Source organism: Engraulis encrasicolus, chromosome 4, assembly GCF_034702125.1.
Source record: "Engraulis encrasicolus isolate BLACKSEA-1 chromosome 4, IST_EnEncr_1.0, whole genome shotgun sequence".
Lineage (NCBI taxonomy): Eukaryota > Metazoa > Chordata > Actinopteri > Clupeiformes > Engraulidae > Engraulis > Engraulis encrasicolus.
Window position 1 is genome coordinate 24,923,619 of NC_085860.1, and position 17,598 is coordinate 24,941,216.

The following is a 17,598-nucleotide window of genomic DNA, read 5'->3' on the forward strand; positions in this document are numbered from 1 at the left end:
AGTATTGTTTGTACTTATACTTTCCTGAATGCTAACCTAATCCTAACTTGTTCATTTTTTTGTAAATTGCTTCAATGTTACATGTTGGTTACAAACCTTATTTCCCTGTTCTCTAAGATATACAGTAGGCACATTATATATAGGCCTAAATGTTATCATGCACAACATGAAATGAGTGCTGTTTTCTCCTCTGTTAGGTGGCTATTATTGCTGGGAACTTCGAACTTGCAGAGTACATCAAAAACCACAAAGAGGCTGACATTGGTGAGTTTTGTCTCTTGCCTATAGCAATGTAGCATTGGAATGCTAACAGTTAGGGGTGGGCGATATAACTATATTACTGTAAATCGTGAATCGTGAAATCGAATACAAGATGGTCTTGAATCTGCTAAAGTGGAAAAATCGTATAGATCGTCTTGCAGTGAGGATGTTTACTAGCAGTATCAGAGTGATGTCTACTTAGCCTACTTGGTGTTGTTGTCTTCACTTGTATTCTTTACATTATTTTATCCCAATTGTGCACTTTATGAGAGTGTCATCAGTGTTAACATTTCATTGCTAATTACAAATTGCAAGTATATAAAATGCCACTTTTTTGTTGTTATTTTTTTTCGATGGAAGATTGTGATAAAAAATCGGAATCTAGATTTTATGTTCAAAAATCGTGATATGAAATTTTTGCCATATCGCCCACCACTACTAAAAGTTAACCCAGATATACTGTATGCATCTGCAGGCTGTCTAAAAGTTTACAGGAAGAAGTGCTAGCCTACAAAATCTGTTTGTTTTGAAAAGTTTCTTACTTTCATAGGAAATAGAGCTGTGCTTTTCCGCACCCTCAAGACACACAGTGGCGAGATAAGAGCTGAAGTGTCTGTTAAAACATTTATCATTTACTCAAAGATAGAGCTATACATTTTTCATCTTTGTTTTAAAGCGGCAAATGTGTTCCTTCAGAACGTGAATACATTATTCAAGTCAATCCGGATACCACTCTACTTTGTTTGATGAGTATAATTTTCGCATAAAAGACTATTATATTACTACAAATTAGAAATGCACTCAGAGTGCAGACCTCTGACAAGACTATGTTACACCCTTTCTGTCTTCTTTTTGTGGAGTTAGAAACTGCCTTCTTTTTGTGGAGTTAGAAAAGTCAAAAGTCGCCCTATCCCGTAATGGTGAAGTTTTTTTTTAATTCCTACTCTCTCTCTCTCTCTCTGTTTCTCTCTGTTTCTCTCTCTCTCTCTCTCTCTCTCTCTGAGCCTTCAGTCACACACCTTTTCTGCACCATTTCACCAGAGCGTGTCGTTGTCTCCGCAACAGTGCACGTGCCAACAGTAAATGCTGTTCTGTGCTTTGCTGTGCTGTCTGGCAGGCACGTTCACCTTCAAACCAGGGCCTCAGCTGCTAATCTGGGACATCACTTGAGTTTTTTCGTTAGTACTTTACCGAGGGCTGCAAGAAAACATAATACCGTCGGATAGGATGCTGGCAGAGAGCAGTTAGCACTGTTTCATTGTCCTCTGCATCGCTGTGGATCTCTGTTGTTTCTCTCTCAGTGTATCTGTCTCTGTCTCTGCCTCTCCGTATCTCTGTATCTTTCTGTCTCCTTCTCTCTCTCTCTCTCTCTCTCTCTCTCTCTCTCTCTCTCTCTCTCTCTCTCTCTCTGGAACACGAATGTCCATTTGGGTTAAAATAGCACATGTTCGTATGCCTGGAGACTTCATCAATATGGTGACTCATTAGCTGTTATTAAACAACACCACACACACAATGCTCTTCTGTTGTCAACTGTGTTGTGTAGAAACTATACAACTAAGTGCACCTTTTAGGAAAGGAAAACACACTCAAAGGTGATACACAGAAGCATTCCTCACTGTACTAAGAGGTGTATATCATAAGTCCCTTTCTCGAGTAAAACGTAATGTCAGAACATGGGTAAAAAAATTAGAACAGATTTGGCACGATGGTATGCATTTTAATTGGTTCAGTTGACTTTCCTCATGTCTACATGTAGGTTGTCCCTCTACAAAATAAATAGGAAAACCTTCATTTGAAAAACGTAATTATGAATGTTTAACATGCGGTACACTCTAATGCAGCACAATCTAACTGCTTGCCATGTTTGGGTTTTGCATGCTTGTTCACTAATGATTCAGCATGATTGCACAGCTGTACGGGCACATGAATGCATTTTAATTACATCTAGCAGAGCCCTACTGCTGAAGTTTAATATGGGCTAATCGTTGTGGCACTTAGACCTCATTATTATAAAATCGGGTTCAATTTGAAACGCTGTAAATGTGTTACGTTTATTAAAACCGTGGCACCCACTGTGATTGAATCCTCCCATGAACTGACCCCTTTTTTCAGGGTGAGGCCGTTGTCGTGTTCGTGTCTAGCTCAGTATTAGTTTGTGATGAAGTTGTGAGACTCACCCACATCCGCTAATGTTGACATTTAGCATCCTCTTCAATTTATTTGATTGCCACACGTCGCCAAATACCCACCGACTGTCCATCTTGTGACTGTGTACATCCTGTCCATCCTGTGATTATCCATCTTATCCATGTTGTGAAGATTGTTTAGCGATGGTTGCTTGGGCAACCAATAGGGGTACGTTTGTAAACTGTTACTTCAAGCAGCTGCTTCACAGCAGTCAGAGCTAGGACTTTGAAACCGTAGCCTTAAGAGTGGAAGGCTAGGGTTTTTTTCCAACCATATGCAGTATTATGATCATAAGGCTGAGTTTTTCGAACACTAGGAACCCTAGGACAAACACATTGGTCCCTTAAGCCTTTATCCCCACATAATTATGGTCAGAACTCTCAGACCTATGAAAACAGGGCAGAAATGATGGTAGTAGAATACTAGTAAACTTGACAGTGAATACAGGGAGTACAGCAATTGTGAGAACAAGAAAGGCTTTTAGGCTGTTTAAGCTCAACAGAGCCGTTGTTTGTTGGTTTAAGTGGACTCTTCCGTGATTACAAGGTTGTTATATTGCTTTCCTGCACACACAGCCCTTTACAGAGAACCTGAACCTGCAACTAGATAGAACTCCAGAGAGAGAGAGAGAGAGAGAGAGAGAGAGAGAGAGAGAGAGAGAGAGAGAGAGAGAGAGAGAGAGAGAGAGAGAGAGTGCAGCACTCTGAGGATCTGACCTAAATAAGCTCACAGTCTACTGGTGGAAAAGAAAGTGAGACACACTCGCATTACAGTACAGTACATGCACAAGATGAGCACACAGCAGCAGAGGCAGCACTCCCACAGTAGTCTCTGTCGTCTGCCTTCCTCACATTCAGCACGTCACTGCGTAAAGTTGGGACTGGAGTCTTTGAGCAAGCTGTAATGCTTCTCATCTCGGCACCGCTGATGTCTTGTTCTGATGTCTCTGGCTCTCAGTCAACCGTCTCCCATCAGAGATGGTACAGTAGACTGACATCACAGTAGTATACTGTAATATACTGTAGTATACTGTACTACCGTGATGTCAGTGTACTGTGCCATCTCTAGATTGTACAGTAGGTTCAGTATCATCAAATCAAACTGCTTGTTGTAAGTCTGTTTCGGCCCGAGGTGGAGCTTGATGGTTCTGTAGTTTCAGCCTCAACATCTCGAAGGAAACTAGGAACACGATCCCAAAATAGAAGTTTGCCCTAATTGCTGGAGGAAAAAGGTACATTGGGTTCTGGAACTGAACCTCTGTTAGCATACAGCATCTTTATTGTGTCTCATTGAGGCAAATTAATAAAGTGGCGCACACACACACATGCACGCGCGCGCACACGCAGGCAGGCACGTACGCACGCACACAAGCACACAGACACAAACACGCGCGCGAGCGCATGCACACACACACATGCACGCACGCATGCATGCACGCACACACACTCACACACACACACACACACACTCACACACACACACACACACACACACACACACACACACACACACACACACACACACACACACACACACACACACACACACACACACACACACACACACACACACACACACGCACACCTATATCATGAATCAACACCCCCACTACGCTGTTGAAAGCAACAAAGCTGAAATGGAAGATGTGTTCACAATATTATAATGGAGACAGCTTTACATCTACTAGAACATATTTATTTATTAGATGAAATGAATGCGTACACACATGCTTTACCATGAGTGCATGAAGGGTATATACAGTAGAGGTGTAATTGCTGTCCACCATTAAGGGAGCGGCAAAGGCAGAGGAGTATGACTGTAATGAAATGCAGTCGGTGTCTACTCGAGGTTACAATGAAAGGTCTTCACACAATACAGAGCTCTTTTATGATCATCTCATTATCTATGCGGCTTCCCCTTATTTCCAATTTTCATTTCCCATCTTTTCCAGCTTCAACGAAGTGATTCCACCAGTTGGCGAATGTGTGTTAAGCAGGGAAGCAGACAGCAGGGGGTGGACAAAAGGGGCTAGTTGTCTAACGTCCAGGAAGAAAGGGGGCCCAGAATTGGGTCCCCCTTACATTGTATTTATTGTTGGATAACTTTGTCCTGGGCCCGGTCTGATCGTCCAATGGCACTGCAATAACGGCATGTGAGTGTTTCCCTCCAGTCTACAGTCTAAAGGCAACGGGCGGTTGTTATGGCTCCCAGATCTATGGAATAATTGGTTCACAAGATCTGAAATTTTCCCCGAGGTTTAGCTGGGAGGTGGTCAAAAGAGGAGACAGAGACAGGCAGTCAGATTGATTACAGGCGACAGTTCTCATTGTGAAACTGCTGATATCTGTTATCTGCCTGAGTATGCACATGTGATTTGCAGCAAAGCTGAAGAATATCCCCAAGAACTCTCTGAATGTAGTGGATGATTAAAAAAAAGAAATCTGTCTACATAGTATGAAAAATGTTCATCCCTTTAATGAAAGAAAGCATCTCAGGCTGCCTGCAGGCCACAAACCGTACATTACTAAAAAGTGTGTTTACACTATATCAAAACCACAAAATCTACTTACATGTAAGTTCAGACCGAGAGTCACGTGTGTCTGTCTACCACCTCTGCATTTAAAAAGAAATTGCACGGAGTAACTGCCTTTGATGTGCTTGGGTATCTTATGTAGGCCATGGACGCATAATGATCATTAAGAGCTTAGGTTCGGCTCAGGTATACTGTAGGGCCTGTCATGGCGCCGCAGTCGATTGCCATTGATTGTAATGGGTATAGACTTAATGAAAGAGGGGGAGGTTGGAGGTTTGATGTGGTTGCAATGGTCCTGAGAGTGCCGTGGAGTTTTGACTACAGCAAAGAGCTTTTAATTGGGATGGGGCATTTCACTTCATGGCTTGCTGTGTTTTAAGGAAGAACGTTAGATTTTCGCTGACGCATACACTCACTGTATTGTAAGATGTGTTCGTCCATAAGGGGAATTGGGAATCAAAACTGCAGCATGTCTGTTGGCAATGACAGTCATTAAGGGAGAAGACGACACTAAAGACAGATTCCACTCAAACTCTTTAACTCTCTCTGGTGACTCTATCAGGAGTGTTTGACAATTTTTGTAGGGATCTTTATTTTCACTAAAACTAAAACAAGTTCCCAAATGCTAACCACTAAACACTCAGCGCAGCTTGCTGCCCCCCTTGAAAATGTTCTTGTGTTAATGGCTACTTCTGACATTTTCCCCTGACAAATAGCGGTGCAACAAACACACACACACTGACTAGCTTGTCAATGCGAACAAGCTTTCTGTGTTGCCGGTAGTGTTCACTTTACTGTGTTGGCACACCGAGCTACAGTCCATCAGCTCAGCTGTGCCATGCCTTTACAATCGGGAGAAAGGGGATTTATCTGTCTCCCGTTAAACTGTCTGGGAGATTTATCTCTAGTCTCCTGTCGCACTTTTCCCTCAAGTCTGTCTCCCGTGAGCCAATTAGAAATGGGAGCCGATAGCGTGAAAGGAAAGGACACCCCCCACATACAGAATTTCACAACCAGGCAACTTGCGCTGACTAATTTAGACATCCTCTCTTGTGGGTTGCCTAGCAACACAAGGGGGCTTGTTGTTTCACATCCAGCTGTTTCATTGAAGACAGGGGTTAGATTCCTCCTTTTCTTTAGGTCCATCCTTTTCTTTTCTTATCTTTTCCAACACATTCTTACCAGGTGCCTAACCAAATCACATGCATTCTTATTTTAAAACAATATATTTTCTGAAAATTCTTCTGAAAATAGCACTGTGTGAGTTTGTAGGGCTTTTTTGGTACCCTTGTCTGTAGTACAGGCTTTCTGAGGTTGGGTTGGATGTCTACAATGTCATGAAGTTGCCATATTTATCTCTGTTCAACTCAGTCTGTTCCTCCTCCTCCTCCTGAAGGAATGGAGGAAGCAGCTTGAGGTTGCTTTGCATGTGAGAAAGAGAGGAGCAAGAGACAGAGAGAGAGGGAGTGGGAGAGAGAGAGAGAGAGAGAGAGAGAGAGAGAGAGAGAGAGAGAGAGAGAGAGAGAGAGAGAGAGAGAGAGAGAGAGAGAATAATTGTGTGAGAGAAAAAAGAAGAAAGGCAGAGATAAAGTGTGAGAGAGGCAGAGGGAGAGATTAAGAGAGAAAGTGAGAGAGAGAGAAGGAGCGAGAGAGAGAGACAGAGAGAAGGAGCGAGTGAGAGCAAGTGAGTGTGAGTGAGTGAGAGAGAAACTTGTGAGCAGTGTGCTCGCTCGTATGCCGTGTGCTCATTGCTCAGAGTCTCCAATGGCATCATGTGGGGCGGTTTGTGTCACCACTGTGCCTCCAGAGCAAGAGCAACGCTCTCCATTGTCCTTCTCTTCTGCTCTCCTTCTCCTGGAGTCTGGATCCTTGGATACTCTTTTTTTGTTGGAGCACTTTTGTTGCATTTTGCAAAACCTGGATTATCTAAAGGGCACCTTTAAGCAATAAGGAAATATTAAAAAGGGGACAAGATGAAGTCCTTACTCAATGCCTTCAAGAAAGAAGGTAAGAGCTGAATTGTTTTTTTGTTAATGCCTAATGTCTGTTTGTCAGTTTGTACTTTTTGCTTTTGTTGTGAAGGTGGTTCACACCTACACTGTAAGTTACATATCTTCTGAAAAAGTTTGGTAGAGGTATTCCATTTGCCAAGCAGCATAACAATGTATTTTAAAAACTGTATTATGATTGTGCAAAATAGCTGAGGGGAGTAGATCACAGAGAGATGAAAGTGAAAGATGTCTTCCGGGCTCCCTGTTTCTCACTTTCATGGTGGTAATAGAAAATGATAGTTGCAAGCTGGCAAAGCCACAGGAGAACCCAAGCACATTAGTAGAGGCACCAGGAAGAGTGAGAGGAGTCACTCGAGAAGTCACGTCTTTGGAGAGCGGAAATTAATCAACGAGGGATGGGACTTTCACATTATTCAATCTCCCTGCTCAGCCTATTAAGCCCTCCTGTTATTTAATTGATTTTATGTAATCTTCTTTTTCATGTTGCTTTCCTTTCACTTTGAGAAGAAATGTTGTCCTTATTCTCACCCCCTCTCCTCTCCTATATCTTCATGAATACAGAAAACAAGCTTTTCTCCAAGAAATAGAATAGGAATCACCATAGATTGTGTTGGAAAGACAAATATTTTTGTTTGTTTGTTTGTTTGAACATGTCTTCTATGGCAACAGCTTTACTTCTTCCCACATTGGCTTTGAAGTTTGCAGGAAATGGTACTTCACTATACCTCTTATAAGAGGGTTAGCATTGGCAATGTGGTAGAGTTGCTGTAACAGGAAGAAAAAGTGAAGAAACTAAGAATAGGGCACTTCCTATGTATGCTCAGCGTTTCTGTGCTGCAGCTATTTATAATGATTTGCTTGTTATTCCTCAGTCATGCATCTAAGGTGGGGGAGAAGGAAGCAAGAGTTTGGGTACCACCATAGGAGCAGAACTAGAGGTAGTGGAAAGAGGGATGTGAGAGGAGAGGTGAGGAGGGCAGGAGCTGAGATAAGGAGAGGACAGGAGCTGATAGGTGAGAGATGAGATGAGATGAGGAGAGGGCAGGAGATGAGATGAAAGAACAAAAGGGCAGAGGAGAGGAGGGGAGAGGGCAGGAGAGGAGAGGACAGAATAGGAGGTGAGGGTCCCACCAGGGACGTATTAAGACGCGGTGGTGCCCCCGGGCACTTCACCTCGCAGGTGCCCCCCTTTATGAGCAATATTTGTAAAGTTTGTGTCATGTGGTGCCCCCTGACTGACTGTTAATGGTTGGTGCCCCTGGGCACTGTGGGGCACCATTATGGGCCATTATGGATAATCCGGCCCTGGGCCCCACTGTTGCATCTCCCTACCTAGTGTTCTCCATGTGTGGTTAAAGGGGATGGATAATGAATAGTAGAGTTGGCACCTTATCATCTCCTGTTCATGATGACGATGATAATTAATAATAATAATAATAATAAAACATCAAATTTGTATAGCGCTTTTCTAAATACTAAAGCTCGGCTGAAGGGGGCTGCCGAACAAGCCGGTGAACTTCTATGGACGGAGGAGCCGCGGAGACTTTAGAATTAGAGAACTCTGACCGCAAAATGGAAGGTGCTTACTTACTAGTCAACCATAACAAGCCATACAGTACAGTAGTTAGTTACACAAGAAGCCTGCAGCTTTGACAGACATGCATACAGTAACACTCAACAGTTCCGTGTGCTGTTATTATGATCATCTATAAATAGAGGGAGGCAAAGAGAGAGCGGCAGGCATGCATGCAGGAAGAAAGCATCTTAGCTAAATCTCCCAGGAAGGCCAAGAGGCAGCAGTGTTCATGGCGTAGATAAGATACGTTAAATTATGCATTCATCAAGGATTTTTTTCCCCTTTCACAGTTGGACCACCGTGAATCCTGCGAAGTTCATGTTGGTGGCTCAGTGGTTCAGTCTGCACTGGAGAACATTAAGCTACTTAATGTACAGTATGGTAGGCAGTGTAATGTTGGAAGTGTAACCTTCCCCTGGTGAACTCATCTTAGCCTGTGCTCACAAGGGATATAGTGTGTGTGTGTGTGTGTGTGTGTGTGTGTGTGTGTGTGTGTGTGTGTGTGTGTGTGTGTGTGTGTGTGTGTGTGTGTGTGTGTGTGTGTGTGTGTGTGTGTGTGTGTGTGTGTGTGTGTGTGTGTGTGCACGCGCGCGCACGTATATAATCGTTTGTATTTAGGTCATGTTGATTGCGGTTCAGAGGTTCAGTTTCACTGTATAACATTAGGCCACTTAGTGGTTGCCTTGCCTTCCTCTGCTGAACTGTTACTGTACCTCTCTCTGAAGAACATTACGGCTACGTGGATATGGTGACGATCAACACAGATGGCGCAAAAGTGGCGTCTCGTCTTCATTTTTTAAATTCCTTTTACCTGAGACACGTCTCACATAAATGTCCCCTTATGCTTCTTAATGGTATTCCTCCGACACTGAACTCTTCATCTGAGTTTGAATTCATCCCTGAGTTTGAATTCGCTTGTGAAGTTCATGCTGGTGGCTCAGAAGTTCAGTTGCAGAGCATTAGGTCACTTACTGCTAAACTGTTTGTAAATATTGGTTCTAACTACATTAGTAACTTAGTTGGTTGCAATGCAATGATGCCCTTGAGAAACAGGGTGATGATCTTCATGCATTAGAATTCATCAGAGTTGTTTTTACACTTTGACATGCCTATGAAGTCCATGTTGATGATGGTTAGTAAGGTCAGTGACAATGTCTTACCGCATGAACACATTCGATGTGCAAAAGCAATAAAGACACTGAAGGTAATTGACTTAGTATGGTTGAGCTGGCGAAAAAAGCACCAAAATGATGAGAACCGATCAGGAGCTGGGATTTGGGCAACATGAGCAACAGTTAGGAGTTTAACTTCAGGAAATATTTTGGTAATGAGATGACACGGTTTGGTGACAGCCACAGAAGCCAATCGGAGTGTTGGAATGCCTGCATTCTGCTTGTAGCCGTCATACTTTGCCGCTTTTGTCGCTTGTTGTATCGTTGCCACTGTGAAATAGTCCAGTGACAATTTCTGATGTTCATGTAGCTTTTATCGCTTTTGATGTGTTCGCTGCATTACCCTGCTTAGGTATTTTAGCCTGAATGAATCACGGTTGCTTTTTGTCTTTTTTATATAGTTTTACAGTAACTGATTTTTAGAGTAGGTCAATCGAAAATAAAAAGTGGCCGCCGAGTCGCGCTGTGTCGAGCTGTAGGCCTACCAGAAAACCGGCAGTGGAAGAGAGCTTTAGACAACCATTCCTGTGGCATCCACATTGATGGTTCAGAAGTTCAGTGTCCCTATAGAACAATTGGCTTGCTTCAAATTGAGTTAAGCCTTGAGTTGAGTTAACTTATCTAAAACTGTGCGGTCCGGTTCTCGATTCTGATTGATCGATAGGTGTGGTCAATCGAGCGTAAACCTACACCTTTCACATGAAGATTCTATGCGCGTCCAAGTTAGACCCAGCGCATCTACGTCGGTAATGAGAATATGTTGCAGTTGGTATAGGGAGTCTGCAAGAAGAGCACATCTTTGCACCATCTGTGGTTGGGGTATCAGTGTGATTGCAAAGACATTTAATTCCTGCGGTGTTTATCACCCCTTGCTGAGTTTTTCTTGCAAGTGTGTTTTCTTGCAGCGTGACACATGCACGCACGCCGAGTAACATTACCTGGGTAACCACAATCACTTCCTCAACTTGTCAACTCGTCGCGGATGAAATTAATTGTCATTAAAGCGTTTTTAAAGAAATTTGGTCAGCGATTAAGTGTAACAGTGTTAGATAAGCAATAACACTCTATTGATAACTCCAAGTAGTCAAGTAGGTTTTATTGTCAATTTCTTTACATGCACTGGTCATACAAAGAATTTGAAATTACATTTCTGGCTTTCCCATGCAGACATAGACTAATCTGGGTAAGGACATAGACAGTATAGACATAGACAGTACTTATACATGGACATAAGACAGTATGGACATAGACAGTGCTCATACAGACATTTAAAGTGCAAGACTGGACAACAGAAGACTTCTAGAGAACATACATTAAGAGGAGGTAATTGTTGTGCTTTTCCTAAAAGTCCTTTATAGCGTTCTGACATAGTAATAGTAGCATTTTGAAGAAAAATAAATATTAAAATAGGTCTATCAAGTACACCAGCAGCAGTGTGTGTGTGTGTGTGTGTGTGTGTGTGTGTGTGTGTGTGTGTGTGTGTGTGTGTGTGTGTGTGTGTGTGTGTGTGTGTGTGTGTGTGAGTTGTGTGTCAGTGTGTGTATGTTTGGGTTTAGTGCAGAAAGTGCAGTGTGCTTGTGTGTGTGTGTGTGTGTGTGTGTGTGTGTGTGGCCTTACTGGCTAGAGGCTGACAGTGGAGGGAGAGTGGGTTGAGTGTTCAGTATCTTGATTGCTTGGTGCATTGAGCTGCTTGCAAGCCTGGTGGTACGGGAACGGAGGCGCCTGTACCTCGTTCCAGAGGGCAGGAGGCTGAACAGTTTGTGTGCAGGGTGGCTTGTGTCTTTGATGATCATCAGTGCTTTCAGGGTGAGGCGTGTGGAGTAAATGTCCTGCAGGGAGGGGAGTGGTACTCCAATGATCTTCTTCGCTGTGTTCACAACACGCTGGAGTGTCTTCCTGTTTTTCTCCGTGCAGCTTCCTCCCCACACTGTGATGCAGCTGGACACGACGCTCTCTATGGTTCCTCTGTAGAATGTTGTCATGATGGAGGGTGTAGCACTTGCCTTCTTTAGTTTGCGCAAGAAGTAGAGACGCTGATGGGCCTTCTTCGCCAGTGATGTAGTGTTGGTGGTCCAAGAGAGGTCGTCGCTGATGTGCACTCCAAGGAACTTAGTGCTGCTCACTCTCTCCACAGCATCTCCGTCGATGGTCAGTGGTGGCAGTTGTTTTTGGACCCTCTGAAAGTTGACAACAATCTCCTTGGTCTTGTTGACATTCAGCAGGAGGTTGTTGTCTTTTCACCATCTGGCCAGCAGGTCTACTTCTTCTCTGTAGTGAGTCTCATCGCCCTTGGTGATGAGGCCCACCAGTGTTGTGTCATCCGCAAACTTCACTAGATGGTTAGTGCTGTGGGTCGTTGTGCAGTCATGTGTCAGCAGCGTGAACAGCAAGGGGCTGAGAACACAACCTTGCGGAGCCCCCGTGCTCAGGGTCAGGGTGCTTAAACAAACTTAAGGCAGCAGGGCAACTTAACTTTTTACGTTTAACTTGCAATTTTTTACAGTGTAGTCTGTATCAGGGTTGGTTTTGACAGTTAGGCGGTTGTGTCTCTGGAGTTTATGTTGATTAGTGTTGCCAGATGTACTATAGTTTGTACCATAATTTTGTCCATTTTGTCCTCTGTATGATAAAAAAACCATGATGTACAATAATTTCAGAGTGGTCATGCAATTAATTTAGATGCCTTGAAACCATATTTTGGCTCTTGCACGACAAAGCAATAATTTTGTTACAATAATTCAGCATTTTTCATCTGTCAACACTGATGTTGATGGTTACGAGGTTCAGTTGCTCTGGAGGGAACATTAGGCCACTTACAGTACAGTTGTGGTAACCTTGATCTGCTGCGCTGCTCGTCTTAGCCTGAATTCATCAGGGGTTCCGCTGTAGAACATTAGGCTAACATTAAGCTCAATGGTAGTCTTCCTCCACTGAGCTCTTCTCCACGTAGCCTGCTTTCAGGTGTCAAGGCTGACATAAATATAGGAATTAATCATGCGCTTCCTGTGTATGCTTAGCACTGGGGGGTTTCCCTCTTTTGCCCTCTTCCTTTCTCCCATATGCTGTCGTTCCACTCGCAATGTCTCCCTATCTTCTTTTCTCTTTGCCCAACTCTCTCTCTCTCTCTCTGTCTCCCCCCCCCCCCCCCCCCCTCTCTCTCTAAGATAATGGATGTAAGCGCCTGCCAGCATGTGCCCCAGGCCCATCCCTCTCACTCACACGCATACACACACATACTCAATTGCAAATGTGTTATTCAAATCATTTCAGTAGTCCCACTCCCGAAGCGCCGTAATTAGTGTCCATCATATGTCACATACATTGTTGAAGACCAAAACATAAGCCTAGGATCTATGCCTCTCCTGTGGTCATAAGGAGCTAGAAGGAAGAAAATGCACTCTAACTCAGAGTGCTTTGCTGTGAATTACAGTAGGTGTAGGTATATTCAGAATGATCGTCTCATTCAGAAATTATGTTACATTCCATTACACTTATCTCACACTGTAATCCAAAGTGAGTTATTTACAGGGTATCATATTTGCTACACCCTAACGAAAATCGACCATGGTAAATCATGGTTTTTATGTTTTTTTGAGAATGGTTCTGCACTTTTTTTTACTATGGTTTAATAATGGTTTGACTATGGTTTCATCTGTAAAATTAACCATGGTTTTACTCTGAAAACTAACCATGGTTTTACCACGGTTTGTAATTATTCATTAAATTACACTTAGCTGCCGCTTATTTTATCCAACGCATATATTGGTGACAGTTATTGGAACAATGTGGGGTAAGGTGCCTTGCTCAAGAGCACTTCAGCCATGGGTGGAGGTGTAGGGAGCGGTACGGGTGGGATTCAAACTTGCAACCATCTGATCTTAAGACCACCTCTCTAACCATTAGACCCCGCCTACTCTTGTGTGTATGTGAAAGTGAACTTGTGTGACATTACAAACAATGTTGTCCATGCCAGCTTCCAATCATAATGACATTCATTTCGGCCCTGCTGTGACCTAACGGTAGGGCACTGGGTTACTACGCTGGTGACCCGGGTTCTATTCTGGCCGAGGTCATTTGCCAATCCTTCCCCGTCTCTCTCTCACCACTCATTTCCTGCCTCTCCTCCACTATCCTGTCAAAAATGAAGGCAAAAAGCCCTAAAAATATATATTTTTAATTTAAAAAATAATAATGCCATTACTGTAATTTTGGATTGCCCCTACCACCTGATGTTTCTTTGGAAGCATTGCAGCTTCTTTGCAAAGCTGTCTGGGGAAGAAAAGCTGCATGGAAGTACTTGGGAGAAAAAAATGCTCTTCACATTAGATTCCAGCATGAAAACAATCAAACTCATTGTCCACCTGTAGTGTAGATATTGTGATAGTTCCAGGAGCAGTGTAGGATTAAGTGGAAAGGGTAGCCATGGCAAAGGGTGCAGAAGAACTAGCCTGATTATCATCAACTTTCAAATCTCTTCGAGACTTGGTCTGACAAAGAGCATGACCATTAACATTTCCCAAACGGCATAGTTGACCTGCCTCCCTTGATTTGCTACTGGTTGTTTGCTTCCCGACAAAGTGGGAGGAGTTAACGTTTTTTTCCAGAGCTCAGAAACGATATTTGTATTACTCCTGGCCTGACTAGAAGCAATACTGAAGGTGTTGCGTCACTAGGAGGGCATGGCCTGGCTACAGAACAACTGCCGCTGCTCACTGGTCACCTCCATTGGAACGGGTGCTTTGGCTGTATCCAGTGGTTCAAAGTAGTAGTCAGATGTCCCACACACCGTCCATCACACGCATTTTAATCGCTCACAATGTTAAATTCACCTGAAGAAGTTCGGAGCAGCCCAAACGTTGTTGTGAGCAGTGGAAATGCCTAGTGTGCTTGACAGTGTGCAAGATGTTTGTCTACCAGAATTCAACCTGCCACTATCTCACCACTAGACAACCTTCCTAAATGTTAGGTATGCTCACAGCTGCCCCACATACCTGTACTGTAACAGCATATATGGAGATGGTATTTCAGTTTTGTCCCTTCACCAGGCAGTTTGTTTGTTTGGAAAAATTATATTGTCTTGTAATTTTTCCTTGTGGCTCGCACAACCCCCTGCCCTCCCTTTCTCTCTCTCTCTCTCTCTCTCTCTCTCTCTCTCTCTCTCTCTCTCTCTTTCTCTCTCTCTCTCTCTCTCTCTCTCTCTCTCTCTCTCTCTCTCTCTCTCCCTCTCTCTCTCTCTGTATTGTGCTGTATGTGCTATAGTTCATGATTCAGTTTTTAGGGCCGTACACACACGTCGCTGCTAGTTACTCGCTCAGCGAATTAACTCAATAGAATGTCAATGTGTTCCAGCGAAACGAGCAGGCGAGTACTGTACAAGTGATGCGATGTGGGCAGATCCCGAGTTGAAAATATTTTAACTTCGAGCGAGGCGAGTAAGCAAGTAACCAATTGGCATGCAGAGCTCGGTACTTCTCGCCTGTACATTGGCAGTTAAAGCCGCGGGAACTTTCAGCGAACATTCCATGAAAGAGTGGCGAGTAGGCAAGCAAGCGAGAAGCTAGCAATGTGTGTGTACGCCACTTTAGAAACTGTTGTTGGTATCCTTGGCTGAAAAAAAAATATATATATTCGTAAACATTTGTTACCAGCTCTCAAAGTGGTGATTAAGCAGCTCTTCCTCAGATGTTGTAAGGGTGTCATCTGTGCTGACCATATTGTCATCCACAATGAATACTGTAGTTATGCAATGCTGAACATTTACACACCTGCACTCAGTAAATATACTGTACACATCTTCAGAAAAATATGGTTCGTTTATCAGTCTCACATACTCTCTGACACAAATACACACTATTTCTCTATTTCTATTTCTATTTCTATTTCTCCTTCTCTCTCTCGCTCTCTCTCTCTCTCTCTCTCCCTCACTCTCTCTCTCTCTCTCTCCTGTCTCTCTCTCTCTCACACACACACACACACACACACACACACACCCACACACACACACACACACACACACACACACACACACACACACACACACACACACACACACACACACACACACACACACAGACTTCCTTCTTGCCTCACCTCCTCCTCTCCCTCTGCTCTGTCATCCTCAGTGCCTTTCCGGGAGGCCCCATCCCCCTCCTCCACCTCCTCCTCAGCGGCGGCTGCTGGGTCGAGCCACACGAGCCGGCGTCCGGCACGCAGCACCCTGTCTGCCCCGCAGGTCCTGCTGCGCTCCAACAGCGACAACAACCTCCACGTGCAGCTGGGAGGAGGAGGCCACTCGTCGCACGGCGGCCACATCAGCCAACAACACCACTCGCGTCCCCGCCAGCGCCCGCGCTCGCCCTCCCCCTCCCCCGTCACCTCCTCCTCGGCCCACTCCTCCATCACCGACCCCCTGCGCAGCCTGTCGCCACGCCGGCCCCCCCAGCAGCAGATGCCACAGAGCAGCCCCAATGCCACAGTGAAGACCATGGGCAGGGGGGCCCATGCCGCCCCCCGCTCGCGGTCGCCCTCGCTGGGACGGCTGGGCGCCGGGGACGCGCGCCGTCAACAACAGCAGAACCCCCCGCGCAAGACCAGGTCAGATATCATGCACACCATCTACAGGTTTCTCAATTTCTTCATATGTAGTAAACATACAGTAAGCAATGTGCCAGCATCAGCATCCCCCACACAAGACCAGATCAGATATCATACCATCCCCAGGATTCTCAATTTCTTCATGTAAGGTAAACATGCAAAGCAATATGCCAGCAGCAGGACTAGCGGGGCTGCCCAGCAGCAGCAATATGCCCCACGCACGGCCAAGTGAGATACCATACCCTCTCCAGGTTTCTCAATTTCTTCATGTGTACAGTAGGAAACATACAAAGCAATATACCAGCAGCAGAATCCCCCACGCAAGACCAGGGGTGCGTTTCCTGACAGTGTCGTTGCTAACTAAGATTTCCCATTGGCAACATACTAAGTTGCTAACTGGTTAGCAATGACGCTGTCGAGAAACGCACTCCAGGTCAGATATACCACCTCAAAGTTAATAGTCAACTTCTTCTATTGCACTACAGACGTACAAACAAATGGAAACCTAATGGCATCTAATGGAACCTAATGCCTCTGATATCTGCAATGATTAGTGATATTGCGCGTGCCCACACACTGTATTTCCTTTCACATGGTCCTTGTGCAACAATTACTTGTGTTCAGATATTATACCAGTTTAGCAATCCTTTTCAGCCTCAACCCATATATGCTAATTACATTCATTATATCTAGCTGTTCATTATAATAATTATAATAATAATAATAATAATTGTATTTGTATAGCACTGTGTCATACAAGGCATGTAACTCAAAGTGCTTAACAAATGGGAAAAAGAAACATTGTTAGAGATAGATTTAAAAGGAGAGGTATAGAGGAGAGGCAGAAAAAGCAGGAAGGCAGAGGAAGAAGAGATAGACAGAGAATGTAGAGTCATAAGGTCAACGTAGGTTAGGACCAGGATTCTTAGATGTGTAAGGTACATAGTGGCTGGGCCTATCATAAGTCATAGATAGTCACACGGAGATTGGGCGCTCAGGTGCGGCCCCTGGTGGCATCAGGGGTGAGGAAAAACTCCCTTTCGCTTGATTCATAGTTTGTAAGGGGGAAAAAAAAAGCTCAGTGAGGTCTGAGAAAAAAGACCCCCTATAGTCAGGAAGAAACCTCAGGCAGAGACCAGCGGCCACCTAGGGGATTATGTCAAAATAGGATTTTTTTTGAAGGTGTAACTTGTGCTTTGTGTGTAAAGGCTGCAGAAATGTGTTGGTATAGGGTTGGTCACCTGTGCGTGAGCACTGGTT

General features: G+C 44.2%; 1 protein-coding gene across 1 annotated transcript in view; it reads left to right on the forward strand.

Moving 5' to 3' along the window:
* shank2b (SH3 and multiple ankyrin repeat domains 2b) overlaps positions 1–17,598 on the forward strand; it is a 116,421-nt gene that overhangs the window by 33,274 nt on the left and 65,549 nt on the right. The window contains exons 9-10 of the mRNA XM_063196942.1: positions 198–264; positions 15,867–16,338. Of these exons, the coding sequence (XP_063053012.1) occupies positions 198–264; positions 15,867–16,338 (539 nt within the window). The remainder of the gene's footprint in view (positions 1–197; positions 265–15,866; positions 16,339–17,598) is intronic.